Genomic DNA, 26,228 nt, shown 5'->3' on the forward strand with positions numbered 1-26,228 from the left:
CTCTTTCTTAATGTAACATTTGACAATTTGGCCAATTTGGCAAAAGAAAGGTCTAAAAAGTCATCAAATTGTAACTTTATAAATGTGTAGATACCCTGTATATACACTTATACTGTATGCTGGTTTGTTTACTGGTGAGTGGGAAAACAATGTTGCACATTAAGTTAATCATCTGGGGACCCCCCCAAAATAATGTGGGGCCCGAACCCCAGTTTGGGAACCTCTGCACTACACTACACTACACTACACTACACTACACTACACTACACTACACTACACTACACTACACGACTGTCATGTCTTATAATGCGATTTATATTGTATGCTGTTATGTTGCTTAGAAGTACCCTTATTGGCCCTCTTGATGAGAAGAGGTCATTAGTTAAGGCAGGTGTGTGAGTTCAGATAAGTGCACTTGATAAAAAACAGCTGTGTGAGCTTGCAAACAGCATTTGAGTTAGAGGCAGCATCTTTGTGTCCATGTGATTCTTTTATAACTTACCTTCTAGGCAATGCTGTAAGCTATAATTCATTTGAAAGCTGTAATTTCATTTATTAGTGCCAATTTCATGTACAGGATGCATAATTAGGATAATAATAAGTTCATGTTAAAAACGGCAGTTAATGGTTATTGTGTATTAGAAATGATTGTATTTACAAGCTACTGTAAAGAGAACAGGACAACATCTCATGTTGTATTGTATGTTATAATTGTTTCAGTTTTTACTCCATGACCTGTAAAGATGAAGGATCTTCAGTAAAGAGCAAATCTCAGTCACGATTTTGTCATTATTTCTCTGGGAAGTGGAGTTTAGCTCGCTGTTGAGCTGAAGTTCAGCACACACTTTGGCAGGAACAGTACAACGACACTGACCTTCGTACTTTTTCAGTAATTCTTGGACTCTTCAGTTTGATAAAAATCACTTTTTTTTTACTTTAAACCAGTGTGGACTCTCTCCTTTGTTGCGAGCATTGAGCCATGCAGGTAACATCTGTCTCCTCTTGTCTCTTGTTAAATGGACTGCTGTCTCTGTACCCTCACCTGACACTGCACAACTGTCAACTATCTCTCTCTCTCTCTCTCTCTCTCTCTCTCTCTCTCCGCCTCTCAATTCAATTTCAATTCAAAGGAGCTTTATTGGCATGAGAAAACATACGTTTATAGTACATTGCCAAAGCAAAAGTGGAACAAAACAATCAAAACAAAACCATGTATGTACAACTAAATATTGAATATGCATGTGAAGTGTAAACAGAGCTGTGATACATTGCAACTTTGAGGGAAGACTATCTTAAACTATAAAATGTGTGTGTGTGTGTGTGTGTGTGTGTGTGTGTGTGTGTGTGTGTGTGTGTGTGTGTGTGTGTGTGTGTGTGCGTGCGTGCGTGCGTGCGTGTTTGAGCGTGCACATGCGTGCGTGCGTGCGTGCGTGATGTTTGTGTGTGCGTGTCTCTCTCTCTCTGCTCACAGAGACGGGTTGACCTCCGTGTGTCAGCTCAGGCTGCTGACCTCTGACCCAGGAAGTAGTCCCAAGTTGCTGCTGCGCGCGCTGCTCCACCAAGACTGTCACCTGGCCTCAGTCCTCCTGGAGAACTCACGTAAGTCTACCACCGTTGGTGGGATAGATGGATGTATGGTGGTGTAAGCATGAGGGCTGTGTGTGTGTGTGTGTGTGTGTGTGTGTGTGTGTGTGTGTGTGTGTGTGTGTGTGTGTGTGTGTGTGTGTGTGTGTGTGCGTGTGTGCGTGTGTGTGTGCGTGCGTGCGTGCGTGCGTGCGTGCGTGCGTGCGTGCGTGCGTTAACACATTGAATGCCAAAAACGGTCCGGACCGTTTTTGAGGATCCAAACGAGAAGTGCCGAAAACGGTCCGGACCGTTTTTGACCCAATTCTATTTTTATACATGTGGGCCACGTGGGGCGCTAAAACGAAACTTTGACATCACCCAAGGAGTTTCTGAGAAGAAGAGGCTGGATCTGGCTCCATGTCAAAAATCCTTCTGGTCGGCGTTTTCAATGTTATCTCCTTGACTAAAAGCTTAATATCTCCATTTTTTTTTAATGTGGTGGAAACGGGCCGTTTTCGATCGGCGATCACGCTGCAATGGAGGATCGCGTTAGAAATATTATTGTTCCAGGCGTTAGTCGGGACCCTCCGCCGTCTCGCACGCACGCTTTGTTTACATGCACTTCCGCGTCGGGGCTTCTCACAGCACGAAACGTATAACGCAAGTGGATGGAAGAAATGCAGGCACTCAACGTATAATATTTTAATAAACCTCTGGCACCCAATGTGTTAATACATATTTATGCTTTTTATTTTCACATCTCACGGTGTTATACACTTCAATCTGGTTCAATCTGGGAAAGCATCTGTGTCATTTTAGATGTTGCTATGTATATAGCAGCATCAAGTTTTTTAGTTTTTTTTATTCGGCCTCATGGGTCTGAATGCGTTAAAATTCTTTGATTTTGGTTCCTCAACATTATTGGAGTAATAACAACAATAACAAAGAGATAATAATTAACAATAACAGTAGTAAGTACGTACATTAATCAAAAAGATGAATCCCGGCAGAGTAGTTCCGGATAAGCAGACGTGGCTCTGTCTTTCCCTAAGGAGGACTGACCGTGGGTAGCTACTGGGATGTAAGTCGGGGCTTGATCAACCCCGGCTGGGTCACCTGGGCAAGGGTCTATGTTGTTGTGAGACCCTAAACACCCGATGACCCCAGGCTACAACACTGATGATACGTCCCAGGTGCATCCATGTGATGTTTTCTTTATAATATATAATATATATTTATGTATATATGTATATGTATATGTATATGTATATATATATATATATATATATATATATATATATATATATACACGTCCTAAATGTAAGTCCATGGTTCATGCGTATCCCGGGGTGTTGGGGTGTGTGTAGGTACTATAGGGACGTGTTTACCAACAATATCACTTAGGCTGGGCTGCTACAGATCACAGTTTCTAGATGATGATGATGATGATGAAGCCCCTCTCCATCTTATGAAGTTATCAGCATCTCAGCTACCATCATCATCATCATCATCATCATCATCATCATCATCATTTTCACCACGGTTCCTCCTCTTCCTCATCATCATCCTCATCATCACTAAATCAATAGAGTGCGGTAATAAACACTCCACCAGGACCAGCCGGTTGCACATGCAGTGACCTTTAAGGATTTCTTTCCGCCTCCCCTCCCCTCCCCTCCTCCCCTTCCTCCTACCACGTCGGCAGCGGTCTAACCTTTAAAGACTGTTGTGCACTCGCACATTAATTCACATTATAGCGACCTCATTAATAACAACTCTGCACTGTCTCGTTCTCTCTCTCGCTCGCTCGCTGGTTTCTTCCTTCCGCCCGGGCCATGAGCTCAGCTCTCTCTCTACCACGACTACCACTACTAGCGTCTCGACTCGACTGCCACGCACGTACGGCAGCAGCAGCCGCCCGTAAATCAACGCCGGAAGCGCTGACTCTGGCGTGCTGTTGCCACGCTGACGGGCTAATTAACCACGGAAGCACGCGGTCGGATGGACGGACGGACGGACGGGGTGGCTCGACTGAATGCCTGCACTCTCATAAGCCGCCCTTCTGACTGCCATCTCTCTCCCCCGCTTTGTGGCGCTCCGTGGATATGAGGAGACGGAATCAAGAATCCAGAAGGTTATATTTGTCACCAACTCAGTGGTTTTCAACTTTTTTCATATCAAGGTCCATTATTAATTCGGCATTTGAGCCACGGAACCACCGTTTGATGAGATAGATTCAGGAACCCCCTCAAGAACCACTGGTTGAGAACCACTGCACTAGCTTATACATATGCATATACATGAGTCATTGACCAAATAAAAAATGTGCAGAGTCAGCATAGAGTACGTATATACTGTACATAGAGTGAGTGTCATTGTCAGTGCCATTTCCTATTTTTTGCTTTGTTTGACTTTTTTGTCCAAAAGGCTTTTGTTAAGCCTCGAGCCATTGGCTGTAAGGCATGGAAGACATGAATCCATAGCTCTGTCATTTGCAAGGAAGCTCCCTATTTAGGTGTAATTGTTTAGGAAATTGGGACTTATTACAGGAGGAACTGGAGGCATAGCATCTATCCTGGTTACTGTAAGTCAAGTGGTGCCTGACCCGTTATTTTTAATTGTTTGTTTAATTTTAATTCCCACAACTTCTTCCAAATAAAATAAGAATGAACAAATAAAAACAAAAGTGGCGCACAACAAAAATAGCCGATCTTCAAACTCGCAATGCAACGCGTGCGACGCATTGTGAGCTTGTAGATGTGCTGTAATAAACAACAACAAAACTTTAGTTAATAGTTACTTAATAGTAGATTTTGATTATCATTACAAAATGCACATTAACCACTTCAGCCCTATATATATATTGGCCTTTTAAAAATAGCCGATCTACAAGCTCAATTCACACTGTTTAACAAATCGCATAATAGGACTTTAGGATTTAGCATTCTTTCAGGCGTGAAAATTTATTTTGCTTTAATCCATGTGTACAAATAGAACCAAATGGACTCGAACCCCTTCAAGTAATCCATGGGGGGTCCAGGGACCCTCTGGGACTTGAAGGGGTTCCAAATAGACCCTTTGAGAACCACTGCTATAGAGTACCGTTGATAATTAGTTTGCTGGTTTGCTGTAAATCATTTTAAAGTACCCACTTACGCCCTTCAACCAGTGCCTTTTTATCCTAATATGTTTTTGTACACACTACAATATGCAGGAGATCCCTAAGTGCCTTTCTTTGTCAAAGCACTCCGGCTAATAGCAATCAAGCTATGGCTAGCTAGTTGATATACACTACACACACACTGACAGTTTAACTAAGATACATAAGTATTTCTGTGTAACTGTTTCAAATGCATCCAGATCAGGGAGGATAATCCATTATCCATTATAGTATTCTAGCCTGTTACAAAGCACACTCTAAATCTGGAGGTATACGCAACCTGTATAGTGCACAAATTAAATGAGTACATCACAAATCACGCAGCATACGCACACGCACACGCCCACGCCCACGCCCACACGCACACACACACACACACACACACACACACACACACACACACACACACACACACACACACACACACACACACACACACACACACACACACACACACACACATTCAGTGTGCCTGCTTCCACTTAGAGGGGCCTGTGCAGAGAGGGCCCTGGTGACTGGTTGACTGGTGGAGCAGAAGACAAACAGGTGTATGTACTGGCCATGTATCAAGACTGGAGAGAGAGAGAGAGGGGGGGCAGAGAGAGGGACAGGGACAGTAACAGAGACAAGGCAGGATAGAGACAGAGTATGCGACAGAGATCTGAGTTCTGATTGATTGATTGATACTTTATTAACAGTTTGCAAAAAGTACAGTGGTACGATTATACAATAATGCTATTGTATTTTCCATTCCATTGTGGACCTATGTATTCAATTAATCAAGACATTTAAAGGTAGGGTAAGTGATTTTCTTTGTGTCAAAATAAGTGTTAAATAGCTCTATATTCTGATAGTACTCATTGCTATAGAGTGTTTGTTCAGTAACAGGAGTCTCCATGTCTCTCCAGCTCTTCAATAAACAGAAAATGCATTTTCAGGTCAGGATACCAATGTTGTCCAATCAGGATAGAGAACTCAGTCAGGATACAGAGGTGAGCAGAGGTGAGCCAGCACAGTGGCGTCTTGTCTCTGTCGAGTCATATCCTGTTCCTGTAACGGTGCTCCTCATTAACAGGAGCCTCATTAAACCCTCCTCACTCTCCAGTACCCCAAGTGGAAACGAATACAAATCTAAACCCAACGCTTCCTATGACTATATCGCCATGCAAGCGAGCGCAGAGCAATTTCCCAGGACAATTCTCTTGTCCTTAAGGGAAAATTAGCAGACCACCGAGGGGAACAAGGTACCGGCATTATCCGCCTAATGCCGTCTAATAGACTGATAGGTCAGCGGATGTTGGACCGCGTTTGGGGCGCTCGTACGTGTTGTGTGCCTTGAAGGGGGGGGGAGAGAGAGAGAGAGAGAGAGAGAGAGAGAGAGAGAGAGAGAGAGAGAGAGATGGAGAGAGCCAGGTAAATCAATTCGCCACCATCAGGGGCTCTTCGTTGCTGTCGGAGAAGAAACCTCTTATCTCAATATTCAAACTTTTTTTTTTCTCCGTAAATTAACACCCATACTACAGCGTCAAACAAAAGCGTCAAAAGTAGCAGATCTACAAGCTCGAAACGCGGCGCGAAGCGATGCGTTTCGAGCTTGTAGATCTGCTAATTTTGCTGAGTTGTTTTTTTTATCATGAAAAGTCACACTTTTGGACATGTGAGGTTTCCACCCGACAGAGACGTCTTCAATTGTGATGAAGCAGGTTGATAACAGGACCCCCTGCATCTCTGTGCAGCAGCAGGTCATTTAGCGCTGTCACTTTAAAATAGCTGGGCATTAGTCACCAAGCAGCCCACCCTGCGCCCTCCAAACCCGTCCCCCCCGCACCCCACCCACCCTGCGCTGCGTTCAGTTCAGTCCGCTGTTCAAATACTGTAGCTGTCATCACACACGCACACACACACACACACACACACACACACACACACACACACACACACACACACACACACACACACACACACACACACACACACACACGCTCGCTCAGTGACGCACACACATATGCGTGTATACAGACACACACACGCACACACACACACACACACACACACACAAACAAACACACAAACACACACACACACACACACACACACAAACACACAAACACACACACACACACACACACACACACACACACACACACACACACACACACACACTGTGCACATCTCTGTGCACAGGGAAGCCCCACAAGGCCGTGCTGTCAAAACCTCTTCCTCGTCACTTCCTGACTCCATGTGCCACCGTAGGTCCCCACAGCCCCCCGCCCCCCACACACACACACACACAGCCCCCCCCCACACGCACACACATACACACACAACCCCCCCACACACTCCAAACCCCAGCCCCCACCCCAACCCGGTTTATTTTCTTCCACAGACGTGTTTGTTTGTTTGTTTGTTTTCTTTCTGCAAAAAAAACTCCCGTTTGTGACTTCCTGTTAGCATATCCTTCAGCACATGTGACAGCCTTGACATTTACCAACATGTGCAGAGAGGGAGGAGGAGTGCACATACATCCTCCTTTCTTCTTCTACACACTGTGATTTTCTATCATTTTTTTATTCATCTCTTTTTTTTCCTTCGCCTCCTCGTCGCCCTGATGAAATCCATTTGAACTGGATCATGTTGTGTGTTATTCTATTCCTGCTGTGGAGGTCGAGGTCAATGCATTCTATAGTTTGCCTGCATGGGCCCGCTCTCCTTGAAACCGTGTGTGTGTGTGTGTGTGTGTGTGTGTGTGTGTGTGTGTGTGTGTGTGTGTGTGCGTGTGCGTGCGTGCGTGTGTGTGTTTCCTTGCTGTCGGGCAGAAACCTCTTATCTCCACATTCTAACTTTTTGTGTAAATTAAAGGGAAGTTCACCCCCAAAAATTCTATCGATTACACACCCCATGGAGACTTGAATTAATGGCGATTCTTTTTGTTTTTGCCACATTCCTAAGCCAATAATTTGATGACCGGTGGCGGCTCCGGTAGAAGACTCGAAGGTGACAACTTTGTGTGTCCTACCAGATACATTAGCATCTTTCTGCTGGTCATCAAATTATTCGCTCAGGAATGCGACAAAAACAAAAAAATCGAGGCTTCATGGGGTGTGTAATTGATAGAAAACAAGATTTCTTTTGGGTGAACTATCCCTTTAACGCCCTACTGACTACTTGATCATATTACAGCGTCACATGAAAACAAAGTTATTATTATTTAGTCACAAGCTCTTTTAACATTTGTTCAATAATTATAAAACCCACAGACATTTTTTTTTAAATAGTTAAAATATCTATAAGCTGACATTGCGTGAGACTCTTGTGCAACAAAGTAGGCATTCATTTAAAAAAATTAAAATGTTGCAACATGGAGATGCAAGGTTTCTGTACCACGTGTATGTGTGTACGGTATGTACCGTGTGTGTGTGTGTGTATGTATTCATGCATATCGTCTCTGTCGGGTGGAAAAACTATTACTTCTCAGGATTCAAATTCAAAAACAGCTAAAGTAGCAGATCTACAAGTTTCGAGCTTGTAGATCTGCTACTTTTGACGCCTTTGTGTGACGCTTTAGTATGATCAAGTTGGGCGTTAATTCACGAAAAAACACAAAAGGTTAGAATATGGAGATACAAGCTTTCTTCCCAACGATTTATGTGCGGTACATCTCTATGTATGTAACCAGATTCAATACATTTCCATGACATTTTCAGATGCGGCTGCTTATCATTTATTCACTTCTTTTTAACGCGTCTTTCTTGTTTACGTTTTTCAGATTTCTGCAGAGACGCGGCGGGGTCGGGGGGGTCACAGGTGTCCTCGGAGGAGGAGGAGCGGCAGCGGGCGGGAGATGATTTCATGGAGGCGTTGTTCAACCTTCTCTGCTCCGTCAGTGCCGTCCCGCGGGCCCTGACCCAGGCTCTGGTTCCTTACCTGGACTCGGCTCAGCTGTGGGAACATCTCTACACACTGCCAGGTATAACTACACACAGAAAAATAATGGTTATTTCTTTAAAAGGCTCTATGGTTCCACAAAGAACCATATACTACTAAAGAACCATTTTGATCTAGTGAATGGTTCTTCATGTTCCTCATCGAATTCTAGATAACCTTTTTTCGTCAAAGTTCTTTGAGGAACCTTTGAACTCTTAAACCATGTCTTAATAGGCAGACATTCATCGGAAAATAGCAGATCTACAAGGTCACAAGGTGTCGCGATGTGATGCGTTGTGAGCTTGTAGATCTGCTATGATGAAGTTTATATGGTTTAAGGGGTTTGGTTTCTTTGTAGAACCAATCAAATAAATGGTCTGGAAGGTTCTTTCTGTAACCAAAAATTGTTCTATGGTTCTAAACTGGTTCACTCTGAAGAACCAGTTTCAGTTCGCACCTTTATTTGTGTGTACAAAAAAGCACTTGACTGCTTATTATACAGTGTATTGCAATGTTTCTCAAATTTTGGACCAAATACATGTTAATTTGGGTAGGATATTGACATTGCTGTGACACATGACCCCTCCCTCCTAGACTGAAGGGTGTTTTTGGGTTAGGGTCTTCTAGAGGCTTTATAAGAAGTTTAAGTCCCACAGAGGGAGGACCTCATTCTGGTGATGACTCCTCTCTCTCCTGGCTGAGTGGTAATTATTGTAGCATAAATTAGGGTGATTGGAGTGGTGCGGCACGGGACGAACGGGGACGGGCTGAGAGAGAGATTGTGTGTGTGTGTGTGTGTGTGTGTGTGTGTGTGTGTGTGTGTGTGTGTGTGTGTGTGTGTGTGTGTGTGTGTGTGTGTGTGTGTGTGTGTGTGTGTGTGTGTGCGCGCGCGCATTACTATACTTTTGAGGGCCAAATGTCCCCACAAGTATAGTAAAATATTAGAAATAGACATTGTGAGGACCATTTCCTTTAGACTTTAGGCTTACAATTGAAAATGACAAAAAATAAACATAACATCGCTGTCCTTAAACATTGATGTCCTCACAAGAATAGCAATAGAAACCTGTGTGTGTGTGTGTGTGTGTGTGTGTGTGTGTGTGTGTGTGTGCGTGTGCGTGTGCGTGTGCACGTGCACGTGCGTGCGTGTGTGCGTGTGTTTTTAGGAGAAGGGAGACATTTTCAATGTCACCGAACCATAATTTATCCTCACAGAGTAATTAGTTTAATTGCTGGCCTGTGCCCAAGCGTTGTATTACACTTTTGGTTACGGAGTTACAACACCCGCTCTCACACACACACACACACACACACACACACACACACACACACACACACACACACACACACACACACACACACACACTCGCACACGTACACACACACACACACACACACACACACACACACACACACACACACACACACACACACACACACACACACACACACACACACACACACCCACACACACACACACATACACACACACGTACACACACACGTACACACACGCACCACACACGCGCACACACACAGAGTTCCCTCTGCTTTCCATTTGAGCTGTCAGCGAGTTAACTCTCTCAGATTAAGTTAAGCTTTTCACCATTTCTCCACTCGCAGCGTTGTTTGCATCTTGCGGTGCGTTTCGTGTGGAATCGATATGGCTTTGGTCAATAGTACGCTTACGGGCAGAATGAGTGTGTTTTTGTAAACTGAGTGACTTTGAAAAGTACTGCGCGGTTCTCACCTGCCATGGAGCTCTCTCTCTCTCTCTCTCTCTCTCTATCTCTCTCTCTCTCCTTTTTTACTCGGGAGCAGTAGTGTTGCCAGATTTGATGAGAGCAGTGGTGGAAAAAGTACCCAGTAAAAGTACAAAAGTATTGGCATCAAAATACTTACAGTAAAGGGATAGTTCAACCCCAAAATGACTTTTTTTCTATTGATTAGTCACCCGGTGTCGCATTCCTAAGCCAATAATTTGATGACCGGCAGCGGTTCTGGTAGGAGATGCAAAAAGTCTTCTTTGTGTCTCCTACCGGAACCGCTGCCTACCGGTCCGCTGGCCATCAAATTATTGGCTTAGGAATTCGACAAAAACTAATCGATAGAAAAAAAGTATTTTTTTGGGTGAACTATCCCTTTAAAGTACCAAAAGTTCACAAGTGAATTTACAGAAATAAACAAGCCCATCATCATCATCATCATCATCTCTGTCGGGTGGAAACCTCATTACGTCCAAAACTGTTACTTTTCAGGATTCAAATTAAAAAAGTATCAAAAGTAACAGATCCACAAGCATCAAAGTAGCACTTTTGATACCACCAAGTATCAAAACTTTTGACGCTTTTGTTTGATGCTGTAATATGATCAAGTAGGGCACGAATTTACGAAAAAAACACAAAAAGGTAGAATATCGAGATCAGAGGTTTCTGCCCGACAGCAACGTTATAATAAGCGAACTTGGCAACCAGTCACTGCTTGTGAGTTAGTGGAAAATCTTAGATCACAATATCCCTTCTCTCTCTCTCCCCGCGGGGGTCGGAGGTCATAGATTGTGTTAGGCGTTCCCGGGGGAGATACCTACCCACCCCGATACACCTCCTCCAGCAGCGCTACGCAAGCCCAGCGCACTAAATCTCTCCCGGTTGGTCGTAAGGCCTTTGGTTTTTTTACGGCCCGCCGCAGCGGGAAGTTTATGGATGTCATACAACTTCATGCTGTATCGCTGCTCTCTTGTGTCAAGCGTGTGGAGCGGGATATTAAAAGGGCAACGGCGATGAAAGACGGGGGATACACCTGGAGTAGAGAGAGAGAGAGAGAGAGAGGGGGTGGGGGTCTGGGGGGTGTCTGGGAGGGGGAGCGCTATGGGCTTCCGCCTGCCGTCAGCGGCACCACCTGGGTTTGATGCGGAACATCTGATAGCATGGGAGTTTGATGTGAGTGGCCAGTGTTGCCAGATTGTGCGAGAGAAACAAGCAACCAGGTGGTGTATGAAAACTAGCCCAAAAGAAGCAACTATAATAGGCCACATGAGCACTGTAGAGTAGACCTACGTATAATATGCGTCGGATATTTGAAAATCGTCGATCTGCAAGCTCACACTGCATCGCTGTGAGCTTGTAGATCACACTTAAGAAAGAAGCCCAAAAAAAACTGCAACCCTCAACTACCAATATTTAAAGCAACTTTACAGAGAAACAAGGCCAAAATCGCTTATAAAAAGCAGACATGGTAACACTGCTGATGCAGGAGTTTGAGTGAGTTATTTTTTTTTACTGTCAACGTTGCAGGTGAAAGATTTCAGCGATGCTGATATTTATATGCGTGAGCTGTTGTCTACATCTCTGGACTGTCAGCGTTTGATGGATCTTTTTGTTTTGGAGATATTTGGGAGACTGAGGGGTGCGTTAATGGGAGGAGGAGACCCCCGCTATAGTTTTAGAGCTGGACAAGTCTGTGTGTGTTGTCTCAATTATGTTGGCTTTTAAACGCTATCTGTCATAGTGGTACATTAAAAGCCAATGTGTAAATCTCCCCCAAATCCTGCCTTACATTATTACCACTCAGTGGTGTAAAGTGACTTAAGTACATTTACTCAAGTACTGTACTTAAGTAAAATTTGGAGGTACTTTTACTGTACTGGAGTATTTCCAATTGTCTATACTTTTACTTCTACTCCACTACATCTCAGAGGCAAATATTGTACTTTTACTCCACTACAATTATTTGAAAACTTTAGTTACTAGTTACTTTGCAGATAATAAATTATTACATTATAAAACGTACATTAACCTCTTCAGCCCTATTTTATACCTATACTATTTGAAAATAGCAGATCTACAAGCTCACAACGCGTCGCCATGCGACGCGTTGTGAGCTTGTAGATGTGCTATTTTCAAACATTTTACTACTTTTCCTTTTGGTACTGTAAGTACATTATGATACCAATACTTTTGTACTTTTACTCAAGTACATTTTGAATTCCGGACTTTTACTTGTAACAGGGTACTTCTACATTGCAGTATTTATACTTATACTTAAGTAAAACATTTGAGTACCACTACTGAAAAGTAACAGTTTTGGACCCGACTCCAGAGACCATATCTGACCTATATATCTCCTTCCCCTATTAGACCGAACGCGGCCGGTCCCTGCGGTGGTCAGCTGCATCCAGGCCGTGGTCTCCAAGGCCGCCCACGGCCTTCTGGGACATCTGGTGTCCATGGTGACGGCCTGGCAGGGCGGCGGCACGGAGGGGGGTGAGCCCCCCGCCGGCGGAGGGGTGCCGTTGAGACGCGGGGGGCTCGTCCCAGAGAGCGTCCTGTCTAAGGTCCCCAAGGAGTGGAGCTACAGCCCCCCACCACCACCACTACCGGAGCCCCACGGGGGAAAAGATCCTACGAACAAAGGTATCACACTCTCTCACACACACAGACATGTTTTAGTTTACTCCTGTTCAGAGACAAAAGTTTACATTTCACACATTTCTAAAGTAAAAAAATCACAGTGCAAGGCGTTGTGAGCTTGTAGTCTCTGGCTATTTTCACGATATTTATCTGTGGAACCGAGTCAAACTAAATGTAATGCCTACAATTACATGTGCTTGTCAGGGCGGGCGTCCCCAGTTAAAATATGATTATTTTGGGGGGTCGCAGCCTGAAAAGTTTGGGAACCCTTGTTCTACTGTATATATATCCTAGGAGGATTTTGGGTGCCCCAATATTTTCCAGATTTGATACCACAGGAAAAACTGTGAAGAATACTTTTCTTAAAACAAGCAAGGGATAATCAATGGGGAGCAGGTCTTTACTGAGAAATAAACCCAGACCCAGTCTGATTAAAACCTGACACGAATGCCATCATTCTGAAAGTCCCCATTGATTATCCTGCTTAATATTGCACGGCTACTTAATAAAGTCATTAATAAATTGACCCAACAACAACAAAAGATTTGATTGACTTTAAAAGGATTTCATTGCTTTACGGTAAATGAAAGTAGTCCTTTAATTGATGCCAGGTGTGTCCAGTTCAAACGCGGTCGGCTCTGGAAGAACAACGGGGAAGTGTTGATCAAATAGAATCAATATTCTGTTACTGGAATTGCCTTATTTCTTCCTTCAAATGTTTTTAAAAACATTCTTCAGTGTATACCGTGTTAGCTGTGATTACAAAACATAAATTTTAGCTGTTTGTTTACATAGCTACCATGTTGGATGAGGCAGAAATCAAGCAATCAAAGCAGATTGATATGAGCCAGGTGCTCTGAGCCTCTGATTAGACAGCAGTCTGTTATTGAGTTCAGCGGATTTATTTCTCAATAATGACCGGCTCATTGCTTATTAATCACGTTTATTAACCGGATACTTAACAAAGGAATCAATAATTTAACACAACATTTAACAGCAGCACTATTTTATTCATTTAAAAAATGACTCATTGCTTACAGTAGAGATGATGCCAGGTGCATCCAGGGCAACTCCAGTTGTAAGTACAATCAAAACTTGTGTGCTTGTTTACATGGCTGCCACGGTGAATACAGCATTAAAAAAACGGTATAATATAACTGTATAACTGTATAAACTGTAAAATAAAAAAAAACATCCAGGAGCTCAGTCTGCCCATAACAGTGGTCTTCTGTTGAGAAGTAACAGACCGCCAAATGAATTCCGTCCGTGATTGACCAATTAGAATCAAGCATTCAACCGTGTCATCACAGTAAATAACAGTACAATATTGTCTCTGTCGGGTGGAAACCTCATGTCCAAAACTGTTACTTTTCAGGGTTCAAATAAAAAAATAGCAAAAGTAGCAGATCTACAAGCTCAAAACGCATGTGACGCTGTAGTATGATCAAGTAGGGCGTTCACTTACAAAAAAACACAAAAAGTAAAAATATGGTGATAGGGCGTTTCTGCCCGACAGCAACAATATAAAAAAAGAAGAATAAAACAACGTTAAGAATTTGAGACATAGCATAGCAGCTGTTTTTCAAAAGTGTTTAAAGGTACATTTCTCTGTTTGTATGTACAGTGTTTCTAAAATTTTCGATTTTTTTCTCAAAAGTGTTTAAAGGTAATTGCTCTCTCTCTCTCTCTCTCTCTCTCTCTCTCTCTCTCTCTCTCTCTCTCTCTCTCTCTCCCCCCCTCTCTCTCTCCCCCCTCTCTCTCTCTCTCCTCCAGGAGGTGTCATATCGCTGGCCATTCAGGCCGTGTCCTTCGTCCTGGTCAACCTGCCTGCGGCCGTAGCCTCCCTGCCCCTCCCCCTGCGCTACCTGTTCCACGTGGCAGAGAAGAGGCTCTCCTCCCAGAGCCAGCAGCACATAGCCAGGACCCTGCGCTCCACGGGCCTGCTGCCCTGGGCTCTGGTGGGGTGCCTGGTGCAGGGCCTCGTGGCCCTGGAGGAGCCCCCCACCCAGACCCAGACCCTGGAGCAGACCGGTGGGGGTCCGGGTCTGGACCGCAGGGCCAGAGACCGCCTGGCCCTGCTGGCTGAGTGCCTGCAGGCCACCATGGGCATTCAACAGAAGGTAAGGAAGGGGGTATAGGGTATAAGGTGTGTGTGTGTGTGTGTGTGTGTGTGTGTGTGTGTGTGTGTGTGTGTGTGTGTGTGTGTGTGTGTGTGTGTGTGTGTGTGTGTGTGTGTGTGTGTGTGTGTGTGTGTGTGTGTGCGTGCGTGCGTGCGTGCGTGCGTGCGTGCGTGCGTGCGTGCGTGGCAGAGAGAGAGGGGGGTTGCGTGTGTGAGCGAGAGAGAGAGAAAGTGTGTGTGTGAGAGAGGGAGAGGGGTTTGTGTGTGTGTGTTGGTGTGATGTGTCTGTGTGTATTTATGTGTGATGACTGTATTTGATTTTAAAAAAAATTGGTTTGAAAATTAAGCAGGCATGTATTTAGGCACGACACTGAAACCTTAAAGGGATAGTTCACCCCAAAACATTTTTTTTCCTATCGATCAGTCACCCCATGGAGACTTGAATTCATAGATATAACTTTTTTTTTGTCGCATTCCCCTGCTAATTCTAATCCCCCATTTTTGCTTTTAATGTTAATGTTTTTGTTTTCTTAGTTTTTAGAATTTTAACTAGTTATTGTCCTAATAATTACGTTTTTTTATTTGTTCTGTTTTTGTAAAGCGACTTTGAGTACAGAGAAAATAGCTATATACATTGGATTGGATGTATTATTATTATTCATGTCAGATTTCAATTTTTTTATGCTGTGTCTGTCAGGGCGTCCCAAAACCCACCGTCAACAAGGTCCTTCAGGCCCTGGAAGAGAAGAGACCCAAATGGACGTCGCTCCAGATCCAGAAGGCCCGCAAGCTCTGCTCCCACAGGTGAGAGGTCAACGGTATAGAGGCACCGCAGGATAAGGTCGAGGGTTCGGATTGATTATGTCAACGGTTCATGACATCATGATATGGGGTGGAATTTGAACACACTTTTTATCCAATCCATCATTGTTCTCAGCAGTTATCGATTGATTGATCGATTGATTGATTGATCAACATTTAACCACTCCAAGCCCTATTTTATACTTCGGATATTCAACAACAAAATAGCCCATCTAGAAGCTCTCTGCTGTTTAAAAAAATATGGAATTATTTTGACATGTTCACCTATAAAAACATAATAGGGACACCATGGTTAATGTGGTTAACAAAACACAAGATATGAGACGTTTAGGTTTTGAGAAAAACCGCTCGTCATTGCAAATTTCCCTGATATGTATAATTTTGATGATTGATCAACAGCAATATGGGGGACGATGAGGCTGGTGCAGTCAAATAAAAAGAAGCGTCTGAGATTCATGGCTCCTTCTGCCGGCTGACATTCCATAAATATATTCGGGAACAATTAAATGAGATGTGCTTCTTGTGTTTTCTTTTTGTTTGTTTTTTAATTGAGCATTCAAACCTTGATGTATAGCCGTCGACCCAAAGCCATTTTTCATGGGAAAAGAAAAACCTTCCTCGTCGAACCGAGATCTATGAGTCTTATGAGTTCTAAATGATGAACCCACTGTCATCCATCCATCCGTCTGTCTGGGAAACAACGTGCCGCCGCCGCCGCGGCAGCGGACGGGAAACACTGGCTTTCGTTCGGTGCGTGACCTTTGACTAGTGCGCTCTTGTGACGCCCGACTCTTTTCCCAGAACTCCGTCCGTCCGTCTGTCCGTCTGTCCGTCCGAGTGATCAGAAACCCCAGATGGATGTGCCGACCCCCATCCCTCCCTCCCGCCGTCCGCCCGTTCTCGTAAAACGGATGATTCAGCATCGTGCTGCCAAAACCCCTCCTGGCCGGCGCTGACGCGGACAATTAAAATAAAAAAAGAAGAAAGAAAGAAAGACAAGAGAAGAATGAAATAAAAAATAAATCAATCAAACGCTGAGTAGATTATCCGCCACTTCCAAGCAAGCGCTGTCCGTCTCAGTGACAGTGAAAGAACGGGAAGAAGAGGGGGCGGGAGGGGCGGGCGGGTGGGTTGGGTGGGGTGGGTGAGGAGGGTGGGGAAGTGGAGGGAGGGCCGGGGATAGTGAAGGAAGGGTGATTATGTATCACCTGTCGGAGGCATTCTGTAGGATCATTACTATTCATTACGCTAACCTTCACAGGGAAGTGACGCCCAGCTTGTAAACAATCAGAATACAGTGTTGTCAGAGAGAGAGAGAGAGAGAGAGAGAGGATGGAGGATGTACCCAGTCAAAAAACAACCCCCCTCCACTATCCACCCACCTTTACCAGGAACCCCCCTCTCCACTCCCTAACAACCCCCCTCCCCCCCCCCCCCCCCTCCCCTCCCTCCCTCCCCGCGCCTTGTCTTTGCAAAGTAATTTGTAGAGGAGAAGATTATTGTTCTCCATCATGGTGACCCTGGCCAGGCTTGACGGCATGCATACACAGATGAAGATGAATGCAGTTATTCCTTTGGCGGGGTGGTAGGGAGAGAGAGAGAGAGAGAGAGAGAGAGAGAGTAGAGAGAGGGGTTCTCGTTCTGCCTCTTTCAGGGCACATTGGCCCTAATGACATGATTGATAGGCTGTCCCGCATCCGGAGCGGCCCTCATTAATCACCCCGCTGACTGAATCCAATCATCTGCTTCACCTGCCCACTGACGGACAGGAAAGGATACGAGGCGCACAGGTGCTGACATGGATGCACGGACACACACAACGCAGGAGTGGAGACGAGACAAGACAGCACCGACAACCTGCCGCCATCTACTACTGCTACTGCTACTACTACACCCCCACCTCAAACGCCCTGGGGCCTAGCCCGTGGCCGAGGGAGACTGAGGGCCAAGGTTTATACCTAGTCATACGATAGAGTCGCACTCGCCCCCGAAATAGCCGATCCACAAGCTCAGGGTGCGTCGGGTTCGCAACGCGCCCTGAGCATACATTTGGCATGAGGGGTGGATGGGTTGCAGTGGTGGAAAAAGTACTCACATTTCTTACTTAGGTAAAAGTATCAATACTGCGGTGTAGAAATACTGATGTGTTACAAGTAAAAGTCCGGAATTAAAAAATGTACTCGAGTAAAAGTACAAAAGTATCGGCATCAAAATGTACTTAAAGTACCAAAAGTAGAAAGTGCTCATTATGCAGAGTGTCCCATTTGCAGTTCAAAATGCGATGCGACGCATTGTGAGCTTGTAGATCGGCTATTTTCAAATGGCCAAAATGTATATAGGGCTGAGGTGGTTAGTGTGTTTTGTAATAATAATCAAAATCTACAAAGTAACTAGTAACTAAAGTTTTCAAATCATTATGGTGGAGTGAAAAGTACAATATTTGCCTCTGAGATGTAGTGGACTAGAAGTAAAAGTACTGAAAACTAGAAATACTCCAATAACATAAAAATATCTCAGACTTGTACTTAAGTACAGTACTTGAGTAAATGTACTTGGTCACTTTACACCACTGGTGGGTGGGTTGGTTGGGTGGGGTGGGGTGTGGACGTATATACTGTATGTATGGAAGGGGGACGGGACTCCTCTTCCTTCGCCGCTAGCCTCAATGTCAACGGCCGCCAAACGGTGTTACAGGCTGACAGGCGACACTGTTCCTGCCACCTCTATAATTACAAAGGTGGCGGAGAGAGAGGAAGAAAGAGGGAGAGATGGAGGGAAAGAGGGAGAGGGAGAGAGAGAGGGAGGGAAAACAATGACAGGAGATGTATGTGATGGGAGAGGGTTTGATGGACGGACGGGGGTGTGATATCCATCCACAGAGGAAGGGCAGGGAAATGACTCTGGCGTCGTCTGGCTAGGAGAGCGAACATACTGCTACAAGGACTTTGCTACACGAAAACGTGCATGTGTGCATGCACACGCATACAGGCACACACACACACACACCAATCATTCCCGTACAATGGCCTCCACCATCCTTCCGTCAAAACCCCCTGCATGCCTGTAGTACTGTAGTTCGAACGGTAATAAAAACTGCAAAAATTATTATTTTGTCACGCATTGGTTCAATAATTCCGTGGACATTTCTCACTCACTCTCTTAGCCTTGACTTGACTGACTTGACTGACGAGTTCCTCTCTCTCTCTCTCTCTCGGCGAGCTTTGAGGCGCTCCCAACAAAGATGACGCCTTTCTTTTCCCTCGCCTGGATTTCATTTTTCAAGAGAGCCACTTTGTTCTCCGGAGCGAAGGGTGAAGATTAGAAGTAGAAGACATGTTAATTAAATCTCCTGAACGACCGACGACGGCCTGAAGGTTTTTTTGTTCTCCAGTGGAATTCAGAGAATGACAAACCTATTACCAGACTACCAGAGGTCTTCTCTCCACCATGGTGCTGGTGAAGCAGAGGCTGAAATACGTTAAAAAGGTTTTTAACGTATTGTATAACGTATAAAGGTTGTTTTTTAACCCTCCTTTATCACAGTCCTCTCACTTTTTTTTAACACTTTATATTTATTATTCTTTCCTACTCGTTCTTTCTCTTTTGTTCGCTATATACTTTCCTCTTGTGGACTCTCTCTCTTTGTTCTTTCTCTCTTGTTTGGGTCTTTTCTGCCTCTATTTTGGATAGTAGGGCAGCAGTGGCTCAGGGGTAGAGTGGCCGGTAGAGCGGCCAGATGGAACCGTGAGGTTCCCAGTTCGATCCCGGGCTCCCCCATAGTTAGTGTCGAAGTGTCCTTGAGCAAGACACCGAACCCCTAATTGCTCCCGATGAGCAGGTTGGTGCCTTGCATGGTTTCCTCTGCCATCGGTGTGTGAATGTGTGGGTGAATGTAATGCACATCTATGTAAAGTGCTCTGGATAAAAGCGCTATATAAATGCACCATTTACCATGTAGTACAGTAAAGACAGACAGAAGACGGGGAGTGACACGCATCAACTGTCATCGAGCTCAGGAATCGAACCCGCGACTCGCTGTCAGGCTGCAATAGAGCCTATATGTAGTATGCGCCTTAACCACTAGGCCATCGGCACTCCAAATTATTTTATCTTTCTCTTTGTCTTTTTCTTTATTTCTCCATTCCCGTCCCTCTCCATATCTCTCTCTCTCTCTCTCCCTCTGTCTCCCTCTCTCTGTCTCCCAGTGTGTTTGAGCGAGTTGTAGGAGGAGGAGGAGGAGGAGGAGGAGGAGGAGAGGGCGGGGGAGCGTCGTCTGAACTGACTGAGCAGAAAATGCTCCTGATGCTGCTGGAGGTGTGCCACTGTGCAGGTGGCAGTGACTACCTGAGGCACATACATCACATCATCCAAGGCAATGAGGTACGGAAGGCACTGCCTCTCTCTCTCTCCCCCACACAATTAGGTGGCTGCTGTGGCCTGCCGCCGCAGGCTGTCTGGGGGTCTGGGCGAGGGGGCGGGGCTGGCAGTCTGGGTGGTGGGCAGTGTTGCCAGATTCTGCGAGAGAAATAAGAAACCAGGGTCTATGAAAACAAAGCCCAACAGATGCAATTAGGGAGGCCACGAGAGCACTTTAAACCTATATACATCGACTATTTGAAAATAGACGAAAAAATCTTGGACAAAAAGTGAAAATTTGAAATATTTTTGAAACATTTGTCTCTGGCACATGTTTTCAGATGGGGATACACAGACAATTAGCCTACATATTCATTTGGGGGTCCTTGACATAAAAAAACGTGCCTTCTTATCACCCTGTCGTCGGGTGATAAGAAGGCTTGTTAGCTTTTATGCATTGAAGGAGGCATTAGCTCGGCTCCGGGCTCTCCCTAGGCTGCCAGAGGGAGTGTAGCGGTAGCGCCCAGGATTACTTAGACAATTGGCACTGGGTGAAAAAAATGGGGTTGCAAAATTTGTGGGATAAAAATGTAAAATAAAATAAAACGAACCACTGGTTTAAACAATAATCAATACATTTGGAAACAAACCCAAATAAGCAACTACTGTATATACACTTTAAAAACAAGCCAACAAAAAACAGCAACCTCGCAACTGCCAATATTTACAAGCGACTTTACAGTCGCTTATAATAAGCGAACATGGCAACACTGGTGGTTGGTGGGTGGGGGAGGGAGGTGGGTGGGCAGTTAGGGGTGGGGGGGGGGGGGGGGGGGTGTAATGGATGCACTGATGGCCCCAGGACCCTCAGAAGCTGTACTGTACAATGGTTTTGTACCGCATGGCTGCCACATCACACATGTAAGAGTAATTAGGGCTTTGGTGGTTGTGCCAATGTGCTGACATCCCCCATGGCCTGGATTCAGTATACCCGCCGGAGAGCTGGCACTGCCAGCGACAGGAGCTGGACTACAGAGACAAGCTACAGATAAGACTAACTAAAAACACAGTCAGTCACTTAACCACTTAAAGGGATACTTCACTTTCAAACATGTTTGGGGTCATTTTTAACGTCGACGTCAGGCTTTTGTTTTTAAGTTTTCTTGATTCAATATTTAGATATTTTATATTCATTGTATCAAACACACCCCCTTACTGTACAAGCCCATTGTAACTTCAAACTCCATTTTAACCATGTTAGATTAATTGAAAACACCCGTCCTTGGTTCTGGTGACTGATATTGTCCTCCTAATAAGTGAGGGGGCCGTGTTTTTTCACTTACTTTTTTCATTTATTTATTCTTTTAAATTGAGAAAATGAAAAACATTTAATAAATGAAAAAAGTAATTGAAAAAACACGGCCCTTCGCATATTAGAAGGACACCAGAACCAAGGACGGGTGTTTTCAATGAATCCAACATGGTTAAAATGGAGTTTGTTGTTACAATGGGCTTGTATGGGAAGGGGGTCTGATAACATTATTGAATACAAGCAACTTAAAAACTGTCAGGGTAGACGTGAAAATGACCCCAAAAAAAATTCAATACACAACATTCATACAGATACTCATCACAACATTGTAGGGGTGTGCCGATATATCGTCCCGCGATATATCGCGATACGTTTTCGTGACGATATGTATCGTTTACAATAATATAATCAGGCATGCAAACAGCCCTGAGGTGAAAAGGGTGACAACATTTTGTTTTTTTTCGGGTCAGGTCACACTATTGCCCTATTTGGATTCAAAACGGCTATTGTAGCTGAAAAGCTACAAGTTTGCGTCTGAATAATGCAAAAACAGAATTATTTGTTTGCATTTTTTCTCCCCCATATATTTTCATAATAAAAAAGTGCGTATCGTATCGTATCGAAATCGTATCGAAGTTGTGAGCCAAATATCGTAACGTATCGTTTGGTGAAATTAGTGTATCGGCACACCCCTAAGTACAACACAAAGACACTAACTCATAACCTGTCCAATACATATGACTATTACAACTTAATCTTCAACATAATTGATCTCAAAGATGATAGTGGGATGTATAGCTCATATCACATCATATAGAGAGCTTTTTTATACCACTTCTTGTGTGAACAAATGTAATTTTAACTTTTTTCTTAAAACTTTAATTTAAAAAACTGTTGAATGAATGCATTCCAGGGTTACTGACATACTTATTAAATGTAACAGCCTGGCAGTCCTCCGTACCCAGCCAAGGTCAATACAAGGTCAAGTCAAGGACAGTCGGGTCAGAGTAGAGATGGAGGCTGCCGGGTGGAGAGGAGGTTTGGAGGCCGTGTCAACCTGACTAATGGGGATATAGTGGAGGCACACCAGGGTGCCACCGTACACACACACACACACACACACACACACACACACACACACACACACACACACACACACACACACACACACACACACACACACACACACACACACAGGTTTGTATTACTATTCTTGCGAGGACATCAACATTGTTTTGGGGGGGGTCATTTTTAACCCTAGCCCTAAAGCTAAACCTATTTACAACGTGTCGCAACAGTGTGCCATGTTGTCAGCTTGTAGATTTTCGGTGCAACGACACCAGCGAACTAAGTATAAATCAGGCTAACACTACTAACCCCAACCCCTGAACCTAACCTCTAAGTCTAACTCCCCAACCATAAAAGAACCATTTCTCTTGTGAGGCTGTCCTATTTCTCAAATTCTACTATACTTGTGCGGACATTTTGTCCTCTCAAGTATAGTAATACACACACACACACACACACACACACACACACACACACACACACACACACACACACACACACACACACACACACACACACACACACACACACACACACACACACACACACACACACACACACACACACACACACACACACACACACACACACACTCACTCACTCACTCACTCACTCACTCACTCACTCACACACACACACACACACACACACACACACACACACACACACACACACACACACACACACACACACACACACACACACACACACACACACACACACACACACACACACACACACACACACACACACACACACACACACACACACACACACACACACACACACACACACACACACACACACTCACACACACACAAGAAATTCATGTGCACACCACACACAGACACCTAACATAGAGTAACACACCATACTTTGGTCTTTTCGGTTGCGGCCCCCTCCCTGTGGAACGCACTCCCTAACCACATGAGAGAGCCCCCCACCATCCAACCTTCAAATATGACCTCGAAACCCACCGCTAAACCCCTGTTTTCACAGTTTTTAATGTTAGATACAATATAACCTATTATTTTACCTAATAAAGATTATTTATCTTTATTTTTTAATTTGTGTTCCCCTAAAGCAACTTTGAGTACTTAGAAGAGCGCGTACAGTATATGATTATTATAATTATTATTTTCCAGTCATTCCACAAAACCAACAGCACTCACTCCACCGGAAGACACAAACAACAGTGAGAAGTTACAGTATAGCTTACAGTATGTCCTAACCCCTTCCCCACACACACACACACACACACACACACACACACACACACACACACACACACACACACACACACACACACACACACACACAATCTCTCTCTCTCTCTCTCTCTCTCGTTCTCTCTCTCTCTCTCTCTCTCTCTCTCTCTCTCTCTCTCTCTCTCTCTCTCTCTCTCTCTCTCTCCACATCTATACAAAATGTCACCGTGCTCTCCGGTTGTCCTTTATTTTCATCATCATCTATTTCTGAACATCTAGTTCTGATTAATTTCTACTTTTGCTGCGGGGGGCCGACCGGTCAGGGAATATAGTTGGATGGAGAGAGGCTGGACGTTGGGGTTGGGTGGAGGACGCTCACAGCCCATAAAAAGCTGAATATGAACATCATTATTATTACTTTTCTAGTTCCGTTGGGCCAGTTGAAGTGGGAATACAGAGATACATTACAGAGCCCATCACCACAGTCCCTTCATTAGGATTTCTGCGAGTGTAATAATAGACGTTAAAATAGCCAATAATCTTCATAATTGGCTCATTTCCTTGGTCCGCGCTAATTTGTATTTCTCATAGATCTTCAACAGGGGGTCCGGGACCCCCTAGGGGGTCCTCAGAGTTACTGCAGGGGAGTCTCCAAATCTTGTGTGTGATATAGGAACTTTTTATTTTATTTACATTAACCACGCATCCCTATATTCTGAGGGGAAGATTAGCCGAAAATAGCAGATCTACAAGCTCACGTCGCAGCTTGGCAAAGAGGTTTGGTGTGTAGAGGTGAAAAGAGCAGACCAAGTACAAAGCCTATAAGGTCAAGTTTACTAAGTGCTGAGAGTTTTAAATGTCTGAAAATACACTGATGATAGTTGCTGTCAAACAAGTCTATGAAATCTATGAAAAAGTTTAATCTGAAACACTATTTTATGCAATATATAGTGGGGGGGGGGGTCCCTGATTTATCTCTTTCTAGGCTAGGGGGGTCCTTGGCCTAACGAACGTTGAAGACCCCTGTCATCGATCCTTAATTCATTTTTTTTTGTAGTGATAATGTTTTATGTTTTACAGTTTGACAAAGTTTACTACAACTTATCTTTGGCTCTTAAACTTTCCATCTCTCTCTGTGTGTCAATAATGTCCTCCAGTCACTCAGTGAAAACCTGTGTAGGTCATCAATACTGTTCCGGTCTTGTTATTCCACTCTGCCTGTAGTGCTGAGTAATTTATCCAGTATGGTAGATTATACGGGAAAGCAGATTGTCATTTTAGATTTTAACCACTTTAACCATTGTCTTATACTTTTGGCTATTCAAAAATAGCAGATATACAAGCCCACGAGCGTCACTCGGTGCCGCGCTATTAGCTTGTAGATCTGCAATTTTTTGAAAAATCATGAAAATGTGTGCAAATCTTATATATATCTATATAATATATATATTTATTAAAACAATTTAAAGCATTTGTAACTTGAATATTTGTTTCTGGGGGATTCTACAAATATCTTCTAAATCCTAACAGTTTTTATATAAAAAAAACGTATGTTGCTATAATCAGTGGTTCTCAAACTTTTTCATGTCAAGGACCACCCAAAATGATATGTGTTTGGCCGCGGACCCCCATCTCAAAATATGTTGTTCCAGGGACCCCCCAGAAGCACAGATCGGAGTTTAAAATGTTCGCTTTGAAAATTATGTATATTCAAAGATTTGCAAAAATGTTCAAGATTTTACAAAAATTGCAGATCTACAAGTTCTTGCAGATCTACAAGCAGATCTACAAGCTCTACAAGCTCATGGCGCGGCACTCGTGCCGCGCTATGAGCTTGTAGATTATTCAGGATGTTATTTTATTTTATTCTAGATGATTCTCTTACATTATAGTCCCATCTCACATCTCTCTCTCTTGGATACCAGGAGCTGTTGTTGAGGAAGTTGACCGCGACCACAGGTGACGATGACGACGATGGCGTTGAAGGTCGTCCTCCCCGCTTGGTGAACTTTGACCTTGGCTCTGGGGATCACACAGCAGCTCCGCCCCGTTTCAACCCTCTCACCCAGTTTGACCACGTTGGCAACAAGAGACTGGATCAGGTAAGTCCATGGGTCATCGTCATCTACCAGTGTTAATTTCGCCGAAATCTTTTCGTTGAATACCTTTTTTCACTGACTAAAACTAAATAAAAACTAAATAAAAACTAAGATAACTATGATGACTAAACTAAGATTAAATATTTTGACAATTTCATCAACAAATAAAAACTAGACTAAAATGT

General features: G+C 44.1%; 1 protein-coding gene across 1 annotated transcript in view; it reads left to right on the top strand.

Annotated features, from left to right (window-relative positions):
* Positions 1-26,228, top strand: part of kiaa0825 (KIAA0825 ortholog) — a gene marked incomplete at its 5' end in the record, with an annotated part of 179,113 nt that overhangs the window by 90,432 nt on the left and 62,453 nt on the right. The window contains 7 exons of the mRNA XM_080433477.1: positions 1,472-1,599; positions 8,493-8,693; positions 12,787-13,062; positions 14,836-15,179; positions 15,876-15,982; positions 20,206-20,380; positions 25,870-26,046. Of these exons, the coding sequence (XP_080289603.1) occupies positions 1,472-1,599; positions 8,493-8,693; positions 12,787-13,062; positions 14,836-15,179; positions 15,876-15,982; positions 20,206-20,380; positions 25,870-26,046 (1,408 nt within the window). The remainder of the gene's footprint in view (positions 1-1,471; positions 1,600-8,492; positions 8,694-12,786; positions 13,063-14,835; positions 15,180-15,875; positions 15,983-20,205; positions 20,381-25,869; positions 26,047-26,228) is intronic.

This window comes from Gymnoscopelus braueri (assembly GCF_963280865.1).
Source record: "Gymnoscopelus braueri genome assembly, chromosome: 7".
NCBI lineage: Eukaryota > Metazoa > Chordata > Actinopteri > Myctophiformes > Myctophidae > Gymnoscopelus > Gymnoscopelus braueri.